The sequence below is a fragment of the Chiloscyllium plagiosum genome, chromosome 40 (genome assembly GCF_004010195.1).
Source record: "Chiloscyllium plagiosum isolate BGI_BamShark_2017 chromosome 40, ASM401019v2, whole genome shotgun sequence".
Taxonomy (NCBI): Eukaryota; Metazoa; Chordata; class Chondrichthyes; order Orectolobiformes; family Hemiscylliidae; genus Chiloscyllium; species Chiloscyllium plagiosum.
The window spans coordinates 11561671-11581550 of NC_057749.1; the positions used below are offsets into that span (position 1 = coordinate 11561671).

Genomic DNA, 19880 nt, shown 5'->3' on the forward strand with positions numbered 1-19880 from the left:
TTTTCGTAACTTGAAAGCCGTGTGCCTGAGGCAGTATCTGTTAGCTGTAAACAAATTAGCCCATAAACTCATCCAAACTCAGACTTTTTGGAACCTGTGTTTTTACGACCTCCTGAAGGGAAAAAAAACCAAGGACAACCTAACCTTGTTAAAGGAGCAGCTTCATCACAGTAGTTACATCCCATAAACTCATGCTTGGCAAAATGCAAATTCAAAACAGATTGTCTCACATGCAACTCTGGCCCAAGAGGAAATGCTTCAAGAGAACTCCGAGACTGTAGCAAGAAGAGATTTCCAGCAAAACTAAGAAACTAAAAATTCGGGTTCTGTGAGAGTTTGACCAGACCCATTCAGGCTGGTTCTATTATTCTAACTTTAAAAAGAAACCCAAAGCCCCTCAAGCTGTTAACTTGTCAATTTTTTAATGGACATCTTGGCATTTCTGTCTTAAAAACCTTTCTTCGATAAAAGACTAGGACATAATCCTTTTAACCATAGTTTTATGACACTATAATAAGTTATTCAAAGCTTCAATGTCACTGAGTACTCACCAGATGCATAGAGTTTCTTTGTTTGAAAAGTGAACTAGTGATAACTTTTCAAATTTGTGTTTAGTCAAAGATCTCGTGAAGATGATGTGATTAGAGGACCCAAGGCTGGAGCTGTGTCCACACCAGTGAAAAATACCGAAGAGTTGTTTGTAGCTAAAGCTGTCGAAGAGCCTATGACTGCAGTTGTTGACGAGAGAACAGAGAAACAGGTTCCTCCATTACCAGGTCTGTTGTAAAAAAATCATTATTGTTCAGAAGGAAATTATGCTATTTTCAGAAGCACTGTTGGGAGAAGGGACAGCTGGAGAGTTTAGCAGGTGTAATTGATCGATTCTGCACGTTGCTACATGACAAGATTACTGTTAAGAAGACATATATCACTACAGTCACATTAGTTCAGACTTTTACATCTTTTGAAATTCTTCTGTAAATATAACTAGTTAGGACACAATTAAGGTTTAAGAATGCCCTTACTTTTAAATTTGAGAAGTTATATTACAAAACAATACCTAACATGAACTATTTCTGCAGAACCGAAGCCTGTGTATGCTCAACCTGGTCAGCCTGATGTGGATTTGCCTGTTAGCCCATCTGATGCACCTATTCCAAACTCGTCGCATGATGATGGAATGTTGAGGTAATTCAGCAATTCTGCCCACGCCAGTGTAGTGCTGCTAAGAAATGATGTGATTGTTCCACGACCTATAACACAGAACTTGATGTGTTTGGATAATTTAGCTGAAGTTTTCTTCTCTTCACGATTTACACAAGATATCATCTAAATCTTAATCCACAGGGCTTCAGATAATTATTAATTTGTTTATTTTGGAAACTGCTCAATGGTCTCATGCTAGAAACACCAGGAAGCAATGAATATCCATACATTGTATGTACGTTCCGTTTACGCCAAAAAACTTGAGCATGTTTTGCCAGTGGAGTTAACAGTTTAACTGTTCTTTACTGTGGTCTCACACCACACAATGTTCTCTTTCAGACCAAGTATGAAGCTTGTGAAGTTTAAGAAGGGCGAAAGTGTTGGGCTGCGCCTGGCTGGTGGAAATGATGTGGGAATATTTGTTGCTGGAGTATTGGAAGATAGTCCTGCAGCTAAAGAAGGTTTAGAGGAAGGAGATCAGATCCTCAGAGTAAGACAACATATTTGCAGTGAATTCTGTTGGTTGACTGAGTGCAGTCCTAATGAAATTTGATTCTTTCCATGAATGAAGTAAAATTGTCATGTGACTTTTGGAAAGTTGTATTTTGTATCTAACCACTTAACTATAATGCTGTTTGACAATGTTATCAGGGAGATGCAATAAAATCCAGAGTCCTCTAATCCTTAGGAAAGGAAATCCTCCACCTTTTAATAGAATACAATCCCTGCAGTGTGGAAACAGGCCCATTTGGCCTCGTGAGTCTACACCGACCCTTCGGAAAGCATTCCACTCAGATCCATTCCCATACATTATCTCTGTAACACTGCATTTCCCATAGTTAACACACCTAACCTAATTCGGATATGCCGGTGTTGGACTGGTGTACAAAGTTAAAAATCACACAACATCAGGTTATAGTCCAACAGGTTTAATTGGAAGCACACTAGCTTTCGGAGCGACGCTCCTTCATCAGGTGATTGTGGAGGGCTCGATCATAACACAGAATTTATAGCAAAAGTTTGCAGTGTGATGTAACTGAAATTATACATTGAAGAATTGATTAACAGACAATCAATTCTTCAATGTATAATTTCAGTTACATCACACTGCAAATTTTTGCTATAAATTCTGTGTTACGATCGGGCCCTCCACAATCACCTGATAAAGGACTATAACCTGGTGTTGTGTGATTTTTAACTTTGTACACCTAACCTACACCTCCCTGGACACGGCAGGGTAATTTAGCATGGCCAGTCCTCCTAACTTGCACATTTGTGGACTGTGGGCAGAAGCCAGAGCACCTGGAGGAAACTCATGCAGACATGGGGAGAGCATGCAAATTCCACACAGGCAGTTGCCTGAGGGCAGAATCAAGTCTAGATCCCTGGTGCTTGAAGCAGCATTGCTAACCACTGAACCACAGTGCCTTTTTTTAGTTTATGCTACATGTGTCCTTAGACCTAACTACTCTCTGAAATGTCCTAATAAAAATAAAATCATTTAAAATAACTAATCCAAATATTTAAGTTTTCTTCAAAACTGCAATTCAGAATAGGAACTGAAATTTAAATTGATGTTTATTATGGTTCATGAAAATATAATGTTATTGGTGAGACTTTCAAAACCCATTTAAAGATAGTAAGTAATTCAACTTAGCTGGGTGTGGACAGTATTTTATGGAAAGTCTTGAAAAGAAATATTTAAAACGGGCATCTAATATTTTTAATGCACTGGGAAGTATGACATTATCATTCAGATGTCGTCTTCACAGGTAAATAATGTGGACTTTGCAAATATCATCCGTGAGGAAGCTGTCCTGTTCCTGCTTGACCTTCCAAAAGGAGATGAGGTCACTATTCTTGCACAGCAGAAGAAAGATGGTGAGCTGTTCCGTTGTACTTTCTCATTCACTCCAAGCTTGATGTGGAAGCTTCAAAGTGGAAGTTTTAGAATTGTTCCAAAGCAAGTGTAACCAGTTGTTGAAATTATCCTACAGATCCTTAATGCAAGAAAACTTTAAGTTTGGAAAGAGAAATGTTACTTAAGGAATTGATTGACCTACTCCTGTTCCTATTATTAAATTTTCAAATTTGGCCCATCTTAGACCAAAGACATGGCAGCAGAAATTAGGCTGTTCAGGCCACCTAGCCTGCTCCGCCATTCAATCGTGACTGATAAGTTTCTCAACCCATTCTCCCGCTTTCTCCCCATAACCCTTCACTATCAAGAAGCTATCTATCTTTGTCTTAAATATACTCCAGAACCTGGCATCCACAGCTTTCTGTGGCAGTGAATCCCATAGATTTGCTACTCTCTGACTGAAGAAGTTTCTTGTGTTCTAAAAGGTCTTCCCTTTACTCTAAGGCTGTGCCCTCGGGCCCTAGTCTCTCCTACTAATGGAAACATCTTCCCAACATCCACTCTGTCCAGGCCATTCAGTATTTAAACTTTCAATTACATCCCCCATCATCCTTTCAAACTCCATCGAGAATAGACCCAGAGTCATCAAATGTTCCTCTTATGTTAAGCTTTTCATTCCAGGGACCATTCTCGTGAAACTCTTCTGAACACTGTCCATGGCCAATACATCATTCTTGAGATATGGGACCCAAACCTATGAAACTGCTCCAAATGTGGTCTGATTAGACCATCAGAAGTACATCCCTGCTTTTATATCTCAGAATAAATGCCATTGTTACATTTGTCTTCCTAACTACTGATTCAACCTGCAAGTTTAATTTGAGGGAATCTTGGACAAGAACTCCCAAGTCTTTTTGCACTTCAGACTTCTGAATGTTCCCCCCCCTTTAGAAAATAGTCCATGCCTTTGTTCTTTCTACTAAGGTGCATGACCACACGTTTTCCCACATTGTACTCCATCTGTCACTTCTGTGCCAACTCTCCCAACCTATCCAAATCTTTCTGCAGCATCCCCACCTCCTCAGTGCTACCTATCTTTGTATCGTCTGCAAACTTAGCCTGAATGCCCTTGGTTCCTTCATCGAGATCTTTAATGTGAAAAGATGTGATCCCAACACTCGCGGAACACCACTTGTCACTGGCTGGCACCCTGAGAAGGGCCTTTTTATCCCCATTTTTCGTCTTTCTGCCAGATAGCCGGGTTTCTATCCATGCTGGCACCGTACCTGTAGACCATGGAGCCCTTGCCTTACTCATTAGTCACCTTGTCAAAGGTCACCTTGAGTCTAAGTAGATAACATCCATTGGTTCTCCTTGGTCTAATCTGCTTGTTACTCCCTCAAAGAATTCTGGAAGATTTGTCAGGCATGATCTACCTTTGATGAAACCATGCTCACTCTGCCCTATTTTACCATATGCTTCAAAGTATTCAGAAATCTCATCCTTCGCAATGGGTTCCAGGATCCTACCCATGTCCAAGGTTAGGTTAATTGGTCTGTAATTTTCCGTTTTCTGCCTTATTCCCTTTTTAAACATGGTTGTTGCATTAACAATTTTCTAGTCCTCTGGGACCTTTCTGATTCTAGTGATTCCTGAAAGGTTGCCACTGACCCTTCCACTATCTCTTCAGTTTTGTCTCTTAGAACTTTAGGGTGCAGTCCATCTGGTCCAAGTCATTTATCCACCTTCAGGCCATTCAGTTTTCTAGCACCTTCTCCTTGGTGATGGCCGCTATACTCAGCCCTGCCCCCTTACTCTCTAACTTCTGGGAAATTACTCTTGTCTTCCACTGTGAAGACTGATACGAAGTAATTATTCAGTTCCTTAGCCATTTCCTTGTTCCCCATTACTATCTCATCTATATTATTTTCCAGCAGACCACTGTCCACTTTTCCCTTTCTTTTGTTCTTTATATATCTAAAGAAACTCTGACAGTCTACCTTTACATTACTGGCTTGCTTACCCTCATTTTTAATCTTCTCCCTTTTTTTTGTTTGTACCCTCTTGGTCTTTGTAAGCTTCCCAATCCTCTGGTTTCCCACTGCCCTTTGCCACATTATATGCTTTCTCTTTGATGCTATCCCTGACCTCCCTAGTCACCTGTGGGTTGCCTCATCCTCCCTGTGTCATTCTTCTTTTTCTGTAGGATGAATCTCTGCTGTGTCTCCTGAATTACTTCCAGAAGCTCTTGTCATTGCTGTTCCACTGTCTTTCGTGCTAGGCTCCTTTCCCAGTCGATTCTGCCCAGTTGCTCCCTCATGCCTCTGTAGTTTCCTTTTATTCAGCTGAAATATTGTTACCTGAGATTGTATTTTTTCTCTCTCAAATTGTCCTTATCTTAAATGCTGCTTTCATAGCACATTATTTATTTGTTCTAGTTTACCGGCGTATTGTGGAATCTGATGTGGGCGATTCTTTCTACATACGGACTCACTTTGACTATGAAAAGGAATCGCCGTATGGTTTAAGTTTTAACAGAGGCGAGGTATTCCGAGTGGTGGATACACTGTATAATGGGAAGCTGGGTTCCTGGCTTGCAATTCGAATTGGCAAAAACCATAAGGAGGTGGAAAGGGGCATCATTCCAAACAGAAACAGGTGTGTGATCAGAACTTACACCCAGTGAACATTTTTGTTTTTGTTAATATGATTTTATATCTATGGTAAAACGTGAGGAATTCCCACCTAAAATTACAGGATTTTACTATTGTCAATGAAATGTCCCAGTAGCAGCCTGGAGAAAAGATGGATTGGAATGAAACCAAAGCAGTCAGGGTTAGGGCTTTGTTTGTTTGTCAAACCAATATATTTGTAAGGATTGTTTTAAAACAGAATTTACATACAGTCATAGAGATGTGTAGCAGGGAAATTGATCCTTTGGTTTAGCTCATCCATGCCGACCAGATATCCTAAATAAATCTAGTCCCATTTGTCAGCATTTGGCCCATATCCCTCTGAACCTTTCCAACGACATGCCCATCTAGATGCCTTTTAAATGTTGGAATCATACCAGCCTCCATCACTTTATCTGGCAACTCATTCCATACACTCAGCACTCCCTGCATGGAAAATTGCCTATTGAGTCTCTTTTAAATCTTTCCCCTCTCACCGTAAACCTACACCCTCTAGTTTAGGATTCCTCCTACAGGGTAATAAATCTTGTCTATTTACCCTAACTGTGCCCCTCATGATTTTATAAATCTCTAGAAGGTTATGTCTCAACTTCTAGCACTGTATGGAGAATAGCCCCAGTCTGTTCAGCCTCTCCCTATAGCTCAAACCCTCCGACCCTGGCAACATGTTTGTAAATCTTTTCTGAATCCTTTCAAGTTTCACAATGTGCTTCCTTTTGCAGGGAGACTAGAACTGCATGCAGTATTCCAAGAATGGCCTAATCAATATCCTATACAGCTGCAATATGACCTCCCAACTCCTATATTTGATGCTCTGACCCAGGAAAGGAAAACAAACCAAATGTTGTCTTCACTATCCTACCTGCGACTCCACTTTCAAGGTGCCATGTATCTGCGCTCCAAGGTCTCTTTGTTAAGCAACACTCCCCAGGACCTTAGCATTAAGTGTATAAGTCCTGCTAAGATTTGCTTTCCCAAAATGCAGCACCTCACACTTATCTAAATTAAACACCATCTGATCAAGATCCCATTGCAGTCTGAGGTAACCTTTGCTATTCACTACACCTCCAATTTTGGTGTCATCTGGAAACTTACTACACTTCCTATGTTCACGTACAGATCATTTATTTAAATGATGAAAAGCAGTGGACCCAGCACCGATCCTTGTGGCACTCTGCTAGTCATGGGCCTTCAGTCTGAAAAGCAAACCTCCACAGCCCTCTGTCTTCTACCTTTGAGCCAGTTCCATATTCAAATAGATAGTTCTCCCTTTCTGGTGTTACCTAACCTTGCTAACGAGCCTATCATGAGGAAATGTATGGACTGCAGTAGGCGTTTGACATAGATCATGTTCACTGTTCTGCCTCATCAATCCTCTTTGTTACTTTGTCAAAGTTTGTGAGACATGATTTCCCATGCACAATGTTAACTATCCCTAATCAGTCCTTGCTTTTCCAAATACATATAAATCCTGCCCCACAGGATTCCCTCCAACAACTTGCCCATCACCAATGTCAGGCTAACCGGTGTATACTTTTCTTAAATAGTGACACCGTGTTAGCCAACCTCCCCTCTTCTGTCACCTTGCCTATGGCTATCGATGATACAAATATTGCAGCAAGAGATCCAGCAATCTCTTCCCTGAGCTTCGCATACAGCTCTAGGTACACCTGACCAGGTCCTGGGGATTTATGCACCTTTATACATTTTGGACATTTTTCAAGATGTCTCTATTTATTTCTCCACGTTCGCTATCTTTCATATCCATCTCCACAATAAACACTGATGGAAAATACTCATCTAGTATCTCCCCCATCTGTTGTAGTTCCACACATCGTTGACTGTGCTGATCTTTAAGAGACCCTAATCTCTCCCTAGTTATCCTTTTGTCCTTAATGTATTTGTAGAATCCCTTTGGATTCTCCTTAACCCTATTTGCTAAAGCTACCTCATGTCCTCATTTACCCTCCTGATTTCCTCCTACTTGCCTTTATACTTTTCTAGTGAATTACTAGATTTCTGCTGTATATACCTAACATATGCTTCCTTCCTATTCTTGTCTAAAACCTCAATTTCTCTAGTGATCCAGCATTCCCTCCACCTCCCAGCCTTGCCGTTCACACTAACAAGAACATACTGTCTCTGGAATCTTACTGCGTCATTTTTGAAGGCTTCCGATTTTCTAGCCCCCTGTCTTTACCTGTGAACATCCGCCCCCAATCAAGGTTTGAAAGTTCTTGCTTAATGCTGTCAAAATTGGCCTTCCTCCAGTTTAAAACCTCAACTTTTAGATCTAATCTATTCTTTTCCATCACTACTTTAAAACTAGTACAATTATGGTCACTGGCTGCAAAATACTCCCCCACTGACACCTCAGTAACTTTTTAATTCCCAAGAGTAGATGCAACTTCATTCATAAATACATCTACATCAGATACTGTGTTAGACAATATTTGTGTACACACTTAACAAATTTCTCTTCATCCAAGCCCTTAACACTATGTCAGTGTCAGTCTATGTTTTGAAAGTTAAGATCCCCTACCATAACTGCCCTTTTACTCTTACAGATAACTGAGGTCTCCTTACAAATTAAGTGCTCAAGAAAAAGATTAACTCCACCATCAAGTCATTGTTTAGATCTATGGTTTAACTACTGAGTAACTTGATTAATATTATGTACTTTTCATACATTGTGCTAACCAGAGCTGAACAGATGTCTAGTGTGCAGTACACACTACCCAAGACTGCTGGTGGGGATCGGGCGGACTTTTGGCGGTTTCGTGGACTTCGTAGTTCAAAGAGAAATTTGAGAAAAAGCAGAGAAGATCTTGCAGCTCAGCCAGTTCATACCAAGTTTCCAGCTTATGAGAGAGTAGTCCTTCGAGAAGGTAAAGGGAAAGGAACTGAGTGTTTACTGGGGTGAGCAAAATCACTCTCTGCTCACTTGGGGAGAGACCCTGTCAACCTCATTTTCTTTATTATTTGTTCTCGATGGGAGTACGTAAAATCAATTCCATTTCATCAGAATTTCCTTTAGAAAGGACAGTTAAACTTAATTCACATGTAATCGAACCAATCAGTATTGATTCTCTTAAGTATTAGGTTGTGATTAATTTAAATAAATGAATACCTCAACCTTTTGGGAAACATTGAAGATTGTTGAAGCTGGTGTAATCTCAAAGGTTTTGCCTTTACCTGGTCCCTGACCAGGGCAGGAGTACGTCATACCTCACTCAGACAGTTGACAGGAAGCAGAGAGCCGGCAGATGGAGTACATCAAAATACTTGCTGTTCCTATTGCAGCATTGGTCACTGTTCCCAACAGACTAGAGATATGATTACCAATAGATTGGGGATATGATTACCACTTTATGCAGTTTTGTGTGTTGCTGAGAAAAACACTTTTAAATGAAGACATGTAAATGATTGTTATTGTAGTGCCTGATTTGCATGTTCAATCCTGGAATGATTAAATCCACTGATGTGCAGATGTCTTTGAGATTTTTAATCTTTGTCAGTTATACATCTATCAGTCCTATACATTGTAAATGCCTTTGGTCCCATATTTCCTCCTGTCCTCCTCCCTCCCCCGAATTAATAGCTTTTTTTCATCTTTTCTAGGCCGGATGTAGTGCAAATTCAATGTCTAAACAAGTCAAATTGTGTTTAAATAATTAACAGTGATTTACAATATACAATGTACAATATTGCTTATGATAATTTTGGGTTATCTTTTTTAAAGTTCTGTTCACCGAGCTGGGAATTTGTGTAGCAGACGTTTCGTCCCCTGTCTAGGTGACATCCTCAGTGTTTGGGAGCCTCCTGTGAAGCTCTTCTGTGATGTTTCCTCTGGCATTTATAGTGATTTGTCTCTACTGCTTGCGATTGTCAGTTCCAGCTGTCAGTTCCAGTTGTCCGTTGCAGTGGCCGGTATATTGGGTCCAGGTCGATGTGCTTATTGATTGAATCTGTGGATGAGTGCCATGCCTCTAGGAATTCCCCGGCTGTTCTCTGTTTGGCTTGTCCTATAATTGTAGTGTTGTCCCAATCAAACTAATGTTGCATGTCATCTGCGTGTGTGGCTACGTAGGATAGCTGGTTGTGTCGTTTCGTGGATAGCCACACACACAGATGACACGCAACATGAGTTCGACTGGGACAACACTACTATTATAGGACAAGCCAAACAGAGAACAACCAGGGAATTCCTAGAGGCATGGCACTCATCCACAGATTCAATCAATAAGCACATCGACCTGGACCCAATATACCGACCACTGCAACGGACAGCTGGAACAGGCAACCGGAAGTGGCAGAGACAAACCACTATAAATGCAGGAGGAAACATCACAGAAGCGCTTCACAGGAGGCTCCCAAGCACTGAGGATGTCACCTAGACAGGGGACGAAACGTTTGTAACACAAATTCTCAGCTCGGCGAACAGAACCACAATGAGCACCCAAGCTACAAATTTTCTCACAAACTTTATCTTTTTTTAAAGCTGGTTTCCTGAGGCCAGTAGTCATCTTTGGACCTCTTGCTGATGTTGCTCGAGAGAAACTTGGACGGGAAGAACCAGATTTGTACGAAATTGCAAGTAAGATTTTCTGTTCAGTTCCTTAAAATCATCGTCACTTACTGCGCAGTAGGCCATTTGGCCATCAAAATTAATCTGGCTTCTCACTGCAATCTGGTTCAACTCCCCTACTCCATAGTCCTTCAAAAGTTCATCCAGTTTTCCTTTGAAATCTATGACTGTTTCTACATTGCATGCCTTTGTGGTCAGCAAGTCTTTATCTGCATTTCTTGGCAATGATTGGTGTTGGGGAATGTTCTTTTAAGTGAGGTTTGACCTCCGATACTTCATTCAAGTGGCCATAATTCAAATGAGCATGGGTATTAAATTTCATAGCTGAGGCTATTTGAGCAGAGCTATCATCATTATGATAGAGACTTACACAGATGCCTGCCAATGTGTTAGCTTCCAGGAGCAGTGTGTATCAGGTATTAACCTTGGTGTTTCTTAATAACCATAAAAATATGCAACTAAACTGGATATTTCTTGTAATTCACCATATTGCAAAGTAATTCATCCCAAAGTTACATTTAGGTGAGACTCCGCAATGCTGCATTTTATACCAACATTGAGTTAAACTGAACTCTTTCAATTTTGATCTTTTGTCAGTTATATATGTATCAGTCCTATGAACTATAAATGTCTTTAATCCCATATTTCCTGTTGTCCTACTCCTCCCCCAGAATAACAATGACCTGATGAATCTTTTCTAGGCCAGATGTGGCACACAACTCAATGTCCAAAGAAGTCGAATTGTGTTTAAGTAATAAACAGTGTTTTACATTTGAAATTTAGTTCAGGTTCCTAGCGTCCCTTTGTCTGAAGGCAACCTGCAATTAACCAAGCTTTCTAAGTATGAGTCAACCCAAATGTTTCAAACTGCTAAGTGGAGGTTTAGATCTAATTTCAAGCTACAGTGCGCATACAGTCTTGTAGGTAGTTCCTTTGCAGACCCAATACTCTCATTTCACTGAACTGAATTTGCTGCAATTTTGTCCCATTAGTATTGATATTTTCTTAGAATTGCAGAAATTTACAGCATGGAAGAAAGCCATTCAGCTCAATATATATGCACTGGTCGAAAACAGCTATGCAAATAAATTCCACTTTCAGGCTCTTGGTCTTATTGTCTTAGAGTGCCTATCCACTTTTTTTCCTCAAAATGTTATGAGGGTTTCTATCTCTGCCACTGTTTCCAGACAGTGAGTTAGTTCCACATCCCATCACTTGCTCGATGAAATATTTCCCTTTGTAACTCCTCTAAACCTCCTCTCTCTTCTTTTGAATCTATGGTGTCCTGGTTATACAGTCATACAACATGGAAACAGACCCCTCAATCCAACTTGCCCATGCTGACCAAGTTTCCAAAATTAAACTAGTCCAACTTGCCTGTGTTTGGCCCACATCCCTCTAAGCCCTTCCTATTCATGTACCTGTCCAAATGTCTTTTAAATGTTGTAACCGTTCCGGCATCTAGATCTTTTAAACTAAGCAGAGCAGTGACTTTTTCTATTCACACTATCTAGACCTTTTAAGCTCCTGTAAGTTGCATCTAGCTGACTCCTTAACATCCTTTTGAATCCCTACTGCATGGAAACAGGCCCTTCAGCCCAACAAGTCCACACCGACACTCTGAAGAGTATCTCAACCAGACCCATTCCCATACATTTTCCCCTGACTCATGCACCTAACCATACATCCCTGAACACTATGGGCGATTTAGCAGGGCCAATTAACCTAACCTGCCCATCTTTGGATTGTGGGAGGAAACCGGAGCACCTGGAGAAAACCCATGCAGACACTGGGAGAATGTGCAAACACCACACAGACAGTTGCCTGAGGCTGGAATCAAACCTGGGTCTCTGGTGCTGCGAGCAGCAGTGCTAACCACTGTGCTATTGCGAGCTCAGAAAACAACCCAGCCTATCCAATCTTTCCTCAGTACTAAAATTCTCTCTTCAGGTATTTATGGATTGTAGTGCTTGAGGTATGGTGGATTACAGATTACCGAAGTAAATAAACACCTGAAGATAAAATTTGTGGAATAAGAGGGAGAGATGGAGAATTGGTTATTTGAGTTATTTATGTATTGTCATGTATTTAGAAAAGTAGTGAAAAATTTATTGTTGCTACAATCCAGCACTATTTTGAGTTATAAAAAAAATTGCATAAATAGAGTTCATCCTCTGTATAAGGGGTACTAGCTGAATTGCTCTTGGAAAGAGCTGGAATAGACTTGACGGGCTAAATTGTTTACTGCTTTAATGTATAATATTCTGATGAATGAAGGGGAGTTAAGTGAATTGGAAATGAGACAAAAGTTTAATTGTTTGACTTTAAACTGTTCTGCTTTTCAAATGGCATTATTTGATCACAGGGAGTGAGCCCAGAGATGCTGGCACTGATCAACGCAGTTCTGGAATTATTCGACTACATACAATCAAACAAGTCATTGACAGGGTAAGGTTGATTCCTGTGTCTAAGCAACTTTTGATTGTAAATGAGGTGTACTTCATATTTATAAGTGTCTATTTGCCTTTGTGTTACATTAGGATAAGCATGCAGTATTGGACATTACTCCAAATGCAGTGGACCGTTTGAATTATGCACAGTGGTACCCAATCGTAATTTTCCTAAATCCTGATTCCAAACAAGGTGTTAAGATCATGCGGCAAAGACTTTGTCCCGAGTCCCGAAAGAGTGCTAGAAAGTTGTTTGAGCGTGCTTTGAAACTACGTAAAAACAATCATCATCTATTCACATGTGAGTATAATACACCATTCCTAAATGTATAGCAAATATTGCTGGACTTTTGTGTAATTGAGGGTTTTATATTTGTATTATACTAAATCTTATGGAGTAGATTCATATATAATTTTAAATATTATGAGCCCAGCCACCATTTATCCATTTTTCTTGATGTCAGATGATTTTAACTTGCTGCGCAGGCAATGAAATATTTCTGAAATTTTCCACTTGGACAGAATATTTAAAATCAAGACAGAAACCCATATATGTCAAGGAGCAAATGGTTATAAATGAATGAGGACTGGTAAAATCATCTGACATCAAGAAAAATGGATAAATGGTGGCTGGGCTCATAATATTTAAAATTATATATGAATCTACTCCATAAGATTTAGAGTTCAAGCAGCAGAGCTTTGGCTGGGCATAGGTTCCCAGGGATGTAGCATTCGTGGCCAGCCAGGGGAGAGCACTGGAGTAATCCAGTCTGGAATAACAGCGGCATGGATGATGGTTTCTGCAGCAGATGAGCTGAGAGTTGGATAGAGATTCAAAGATGATGGTTTGTGAACTTGATGGTAAAGCGGACGTGGTATCAGAAAATCATCTCCAGAGTTATAAACAATCTGATTCAATGGTGATCCAGGAGAAGGGTTGTTTTTGATATTTAGGAGCCAGTGTTTGTGATTTCAGGCTGATCCATTATTAGATGACAGTCATGCAGTGTGACTTATCATACACAATAGATGTATTCAGAGAGATGGTGATACAGAAGAATTTCTTGCCATTGGTGCATATTTGGGATATATGTTTTGGTGATATCACCATAAGATCAGCTTGTGGTTGAGAAATTGGAAGAGGTCAATGGACATTGAAGTATCTCAAGAAAAGCAGAAAAAATAATTGTCTAATAATTATCAATATGAAGGAAAGTGATATTTGTAATGCAACATCATCCATCATGAAGCAGATACTTGTCACTATGCTTTGCAGGATGTGGTTATTACAGCTTGATTCCAATTTTGAGTGAAAATTCTAATTAATCAAGAAGCAAAAGAATAAGAAGAAATAATTAAATGACTGTTAGTGGAGAAAATGTACTGAGGAAATTAATCGGCATAAAAGTTGATTTCCCTCAACTTGGTGGGTTGCATCCTAGGATATCACATAGGAGATTCTCTGGACATGAACATGAATTCAGGATGGTATGTTGATCCTGGTGCCAGGGTCAAGGCTGCAACAAAATGGTTGCAGCAAATTATCAAAGGGGAAAGTGAGAAACTGGAAGTCGCTGTACACATTGGTAAGAATGACATCGTTGGGGAAAGAGTTGAGGCTTTGCAGAGTGACTATGGGAAGTAAGGTGGAAGGTTAAAAAGCAGAACCTTAAAGGTAGGTAGTAATTTTTGGATTACTCCCAATGCTATGTGCTAGTGAAAGTTGGAATAAGAAGATAGGGCATATAAATCAATGGCTGAAAAGGTAGTGCATTTGGCAAGTATTCAGATTTTTGGATCACTGGGATCTCTGGGCAGAAAAGAACTGTTTAAAAGTGACGGATTTCACCTGAACTGGAAGGACCTATTTCCTCTCTGGGAAATTTGCTAATGCTATTCGGGAGTCTTTGAACTGATCGGGAAGTTCGGGGGATCCTAAGTAGTGAGAATAGAAAGACGGATGAGGATGGTTCTGAATTTAAAAAAAGAGCAAGTTAATTCGAAAAGGCAGGAAAGACCAAGTCTGAAAATGAGGTAACTCTGGATTAAACTACATTTATTTCATTGCAGGGGTCTTACAGGTAAGGTAGATGAACTTGGGGCATGTATGGGAGCATGGGACTGGGACATCATAACTATTACAGAAACGTGATTGAGGGAGGGACAGGACTGGTAGTTCAATGTTCTGGGGTTTAAATACTACAGAAGGATAGGAAGGCAAGAGAGGAAGGGGAATGGCATTTTTGATTAGGGAAAGCATTATTGCTGTACTTGGATGATATTCCTGGGGAGTCATCCAGTGAAGCTGTATGGGTGGAACTCGGAAATAAGAGGAGGATGGTCACCTTAATGGGACTGTACTACATTTCCCGATAGTCAAAGGGAAATTGAGGAACAAAAATGTAGAGAGATCATCTGTGTAAGAATAATAAAAGTTGTAATTGAGCACTGGCAAGCTAATAGATGACAGGAGTTGGGATAAGGGTTGGCATTTTCAGGATGTCAATATCTAACTCGTGGATCACCACAGGGATCAGCATTGGGGCCACAATTCTTTACCATATATATTAATGACTTGAATGAGGGAAACCAATGTACTATTGCTAAGTTAGCAAATGACAAAAATAGATGGGAAGGCAAGTAGGATAGCACAAAGTGTGTGGAGATATATGGGAAGGTTGAGTGAGCAAACATTTTGCAAAGGAGAAAATGTGAAGTTGTGCACTTTGGTAGGAACAGTTGAGCTGAATATTATTCAGACTGTAGGAATCTACAGCAGAGAGGGTTTGGGAGTCCTTGCATATAATACTCAAAATCATAATCCAAGTCAAGCAGATAAATGGGGACGTCAGAAGAAAAGTTGGGTTTGATTCCAAAGAGTTTTAAAATGGGGACGTCTTACTAAAATGATACAAGGTAAAAGTTAGACCACACCTAGAATACTGTGACCAGTTTTGGGCTCCTTATCTAAGGAAAGATATGCTGGCATTGGAGGCTGTTAGTGAATGGATCCCAGACATGGAGGGATTTTTGTAAGAGGAGAGGTTGAGTAGGTTTGACTTTTATTGTTTGGAGTTACGAAGCATGAGAAGTAATATTACTGAAAATTCTTAGGCTTTTGAAAGCGTAGATGCTGCGAGGTTGTTTTCCCTTATGGGAGAATCTTGGACCAGAGGACATAATGTCAGAGTAAGTAGTTGCCCATTTAAGACACAGATGAGGAATTTGTTTTCTTGAATTAGTGAATCTATGGTATTCCACAGATATTACCACAGAGTGCAATTGAGGTTGGGTCATTAAGTATATTCAAGACTGTGATTATCAAATTTCTAATCTGTAAGGGAATCAAGGATTATGGGGCAAAAAGAGAAGTGTTGAGGACTATCAGATAAGCCATAACTTCATTGAATGGCTGGCAGATTCAGTGGGCTGAATGGCCTTTCTGCTTTTATATTCTTTGGTCTTACAATTGAATAGTTGGACTATTTCTGATGTGCACCCTAACGGAAGAGGGAGTGCATTGTTTACCTTGACACACAACTATCCCATATTGCTTCTGTACAAGGTCAACTTCATTTTGTAGGAAGTGCCTTTGGAATCTGATTTTGTAGAGGTCTTGATCAAAGGATTTTGAGAAGATCTTGATCCAGGAGTTAAAAATCACACAACACCAGGTTGTAGACTAACAGGTTTATTTGGAAGCGCTAGCTTTCCGAGTGCTGCTCCTTCAGGTGGTTGTGCAGCATAAGAATATAATTACAACTACCTGGTGAAGGAGCGGTGCTCCGAAAGCTAGTGCTTCCAAATAAACCTGTTGGACTATAACCTTATGTTGTGATTTTTAACTTAGTACACACCAGTCCAACACCCGCATCTCCAAATCATTGATCGAAGAATTTTCGTAAGTAATTGAAATTGTAACAGATTCCGCAACTTGTCTTTACAGCTAACATCAATTTGAATTCGATGAACGAAGGCTGGTATGGGGCTCTGAAGGAATCTGTTCAGCAGCAACAGAGCCAGTTAGTTTGGGTCTCAGAGGGCAAGGTAGGATGAAAATTTATTATAATTTAAATCAAAACTGCACAATGTTATACTAAAATCTCTTTTTTCTTCTCTTCCCCACTGCATTATGTCATGAGTAGGCAGTGACTCACTCTGCTTTATTGCCTGTACCTATATAAATTCCCTGCCAGTATTGTCAGTGATGAGTAGATTATAAGAAATGACTAGTATTCTTCCTGCAAGTTCCTCTCTTGTGCTGTGACATAAAGAATTTGCAACATTACATATCCAATTCCTTTGGGAAAACAGGCAGGGGAGTTTTTGAACCAGTTAGTGTTTTGGTGTTTGAAATCTGAGTGTATGAACTCCAGGAAGCGTTCCTGAGAAATTTGTTTGTATTTATATTGTTAAGAAAGTTGATGACTGGAGGGTTACTGAAGCACACCAATAAGTTGCAAGATTTGAAATTGTTGAGAAGATGGATAACACTTGGTGCACGATCACATGGTGGGGGGGGGCTGTGGGGGGAGGTAAATCAACCAATGTTCCCACTCCTGATCACTACAGAATGATCTCTCCGGCAAAATGGCATGTATGAAGTCAGATGCATGAAGAATGATGTGAATATTCCTGCTGGAAAGTTATAAGACCTTTGCCCCTGCCAACACGCACACGCATGCGTGCACACCAGTTTCTCCAGGACTTTAAGAGGAGGAAGATCCTTCACATTTCTAATAATCCAGCTGGTCAATGGATGTTAACAAAACACCTTGTTTACTGCTAAGTGTAATATTTGTTTAATTGTGTGATTTGACTGTTCTTTTTGTAGGCTGATGGTACAGCAGAGGATGATCTTGACTTGCACGATGATCGCTTGTCATATTTGTCAGCTCCAGGCAGTGAGTACTCTATGTACAGCACAGACAGTAGACACACTTCAGATTATGATGACACAGATACTGAAGGTGGTGCCTACACTGACCAAGAATTGGATGAGACTCTCAACGATGAAATTGGTCCTACAGAATCTGCCATAACTAGGTCCTCAGAACCTGTACGAGATGATTCGTCAATGATGCACTCTGAGTCAATGGCGCCGGCCTTCCCATCCTATCCAGTACAAGTTCAGAGAGTGGACTCTCCTGTGTACAAGCCTTTGTCTAATCAACAGGTGAGTTCACTCTGATTTAAGTAGTTAATGTGTTTGATTAAGTGGTAATATACTATGTTAAAGGCAAAGCTTATTAGAATTCTGTCTCTTTTATTTGGAAAGTCTTGTTATAGCAATTGTATGGTAAGTTAAGTATTGAATTTACTTTGCATCTTTCAATGTAGAAAACAGTTCCCAGGTACCTCATGGCCATGAGGTAAAAATGAACATCAAACTGCAGAAGGAAATTGTATATTTGTAGTACAGATTTTGAGTATTGCCAAAAAAAAATGTACCTTTTGTTGAAGTCTTTCAACTTGGTCTCATCTGGACATCTCTCCCAGAAATATAAGTTTAAGGAGAACCGATGCATATGCTGGAAAAGAGGAGAATACAGGTTGGTTGGCAAGTGGAATCTGATCAGCAGAGATGCTGCCTTGGAAATGCACCCGTCAGTGCTGTTTGACAGTTAACTGCCAGGCTTTGTTTAAGTTTTAAACCAGGCAGAGTGATCAGACTGGAGGAGAAAGTGAGGTCTGCAGATGCTGGAGATCAGAGCTGAAAATGTGTTGCTGGAACAGCGCAGCAGGTCAGGCAGCATCCACGGAACAGGAGAATCGACATTTCGGGCATAAGCCCTTCTTCAGGAATGAGGAAAGTGTGTCCAGCAGGCTAAGATAACTCACTGAAATCTTTGTAGAGGGAGGAAGCTCTCTTCCTCCCTCTACAAAGATTTCAGTGAGTTATCTTAGCCTGCTGGACACACTTTCCTCATTCCTGAAGAAGGGCTTATGCCTGAAACGTCGATTCTCCTGTTCCCTGGATGCTGCATGACCTGCTGCGCTGTTCCAGCAACACATTTTCAGCAGTGATCAGACTGGTCAGAGCATTACGCTGAGAAATGAACCACCTATTTTATTGAGTTGAAACAGATGCAGGGCATATTCATTGTTCTTTCTATTTATGAAGAATGGAACCTTGTATATTAATAGCTTCCAGTACACACAGTATGCCTCTCTGTGAGCCCGACTGACAATTCTAAGTTGACTGAGAGTGTAGGTCTTTGCACATTAGGTGTGACTCATCCGATATGGTCCAGCTACGGAATCACATCTAATATTAGAATTGTTGTGAGTTACACAAGGGCAGCCTGTTTGGTTATGGTTAGTACCTGGCTTATTGCAAAGAACTGATGGGGTGTGCTATTTGATATGATCTGTCAATCTTTGGGAACCAAAGATGGTGTTTGCCATTAACAGGGTGCTGATGTCAAGCAAAAAAGACTTTGTGGCTGTCACACAAATAATTAATGTGGTATGTGAATTTCAGTGCCTGTGGAATAGTAAGTATTTAGGCTGTATGTCCCAGAGATTGGTGCCTTGTAACCAACAGTGCATCCCTTTGGCTGTTAGCATGTGAGGTATAGACCATACACTGACGGCCTGCGATTGCAAAACTTGCAACGCTGTGTCCAATACTAAATTCCACAGTTGGGCAACATTAGCTAGATAATCCTGAGCATTCAAAGAATTATATTGACAACCAATTTGAGGTTATCACTCAGGTTCATAGTGTGGTGTCCTTATATGTACTGGAAACTGTGCATATTAATGCACAAGACACTTTTTTTCTCCAGACTGAGAACATGCCTACATCTGTTTCCACACAACAAAATAAGTGTGAACCATCCACTGATTTATTTCTCAGGGAAATGCCTAGACAAATGAAAATCAGCCCGCATAGCTTAAAATTCAAACAAAGCTTACAAGTTAACTGTCAATCATCACGACTTAGTGCATTCTTCATGGCAACACCTCTACCAGTGAGAGTCCACTTTCCTACTATGTTAATGCAGTATACATGTTGGTTTTCCTCTTGAATTTACATTCTTGTGAAACGTCCTGATAAATTGAAGACCGAAAGTTTT

At 40.3% G+C, this 19880-nt stretch overlaps 1 protein-coding gene across 5 annotated transcripts in view; it reads left to right on the forward strand.

Annotated features, from left to right (window-relative positions):
• Positions 1-19880, forward strand: part of tjp1a (tight junction protein 1a) — a 277102-nt gene that overhangs the window by 218736 nt on the left and 38486 nt on the right. For all 5 annotated transcript variants that reach the window (XM_043680310.1, XM_043680311.1, XM_043680312.1 and 2 more), the window contains 11 exons: positions 616-776; positions 1083-1188; positions 1546-1696; positions 2979-3087; positions 5506-5725; positions 8464-8648; positions 10262-10357; positions 12714-12796; positions 12889-13099; positions 16745-16845; positions 17633-17974. In XM_043680310.1, coding sequence (XP_043536245.1) covers positions 616-776; positions 1083-1188; positions 1546-1696; positions 2979-3087; positions 5506-5725; positions 8464-8648; positions 10262-10357; positions 12714-12796; positions 12889-13099; positions 16745-16845; positions 17633-17974 — 1765 coding nt within the window. The remainder of the gene's footprint in view (positions 1-615; positions 777-1082; positions 1189-1545; positions 1697-2978; positions 3088-5505; positions 5726-8463; positions 8649-10261; positions 10358-12713; positions 12797-12888; positions 13100-16744; positions 16846-17632; positions 17975-19880) is intronic.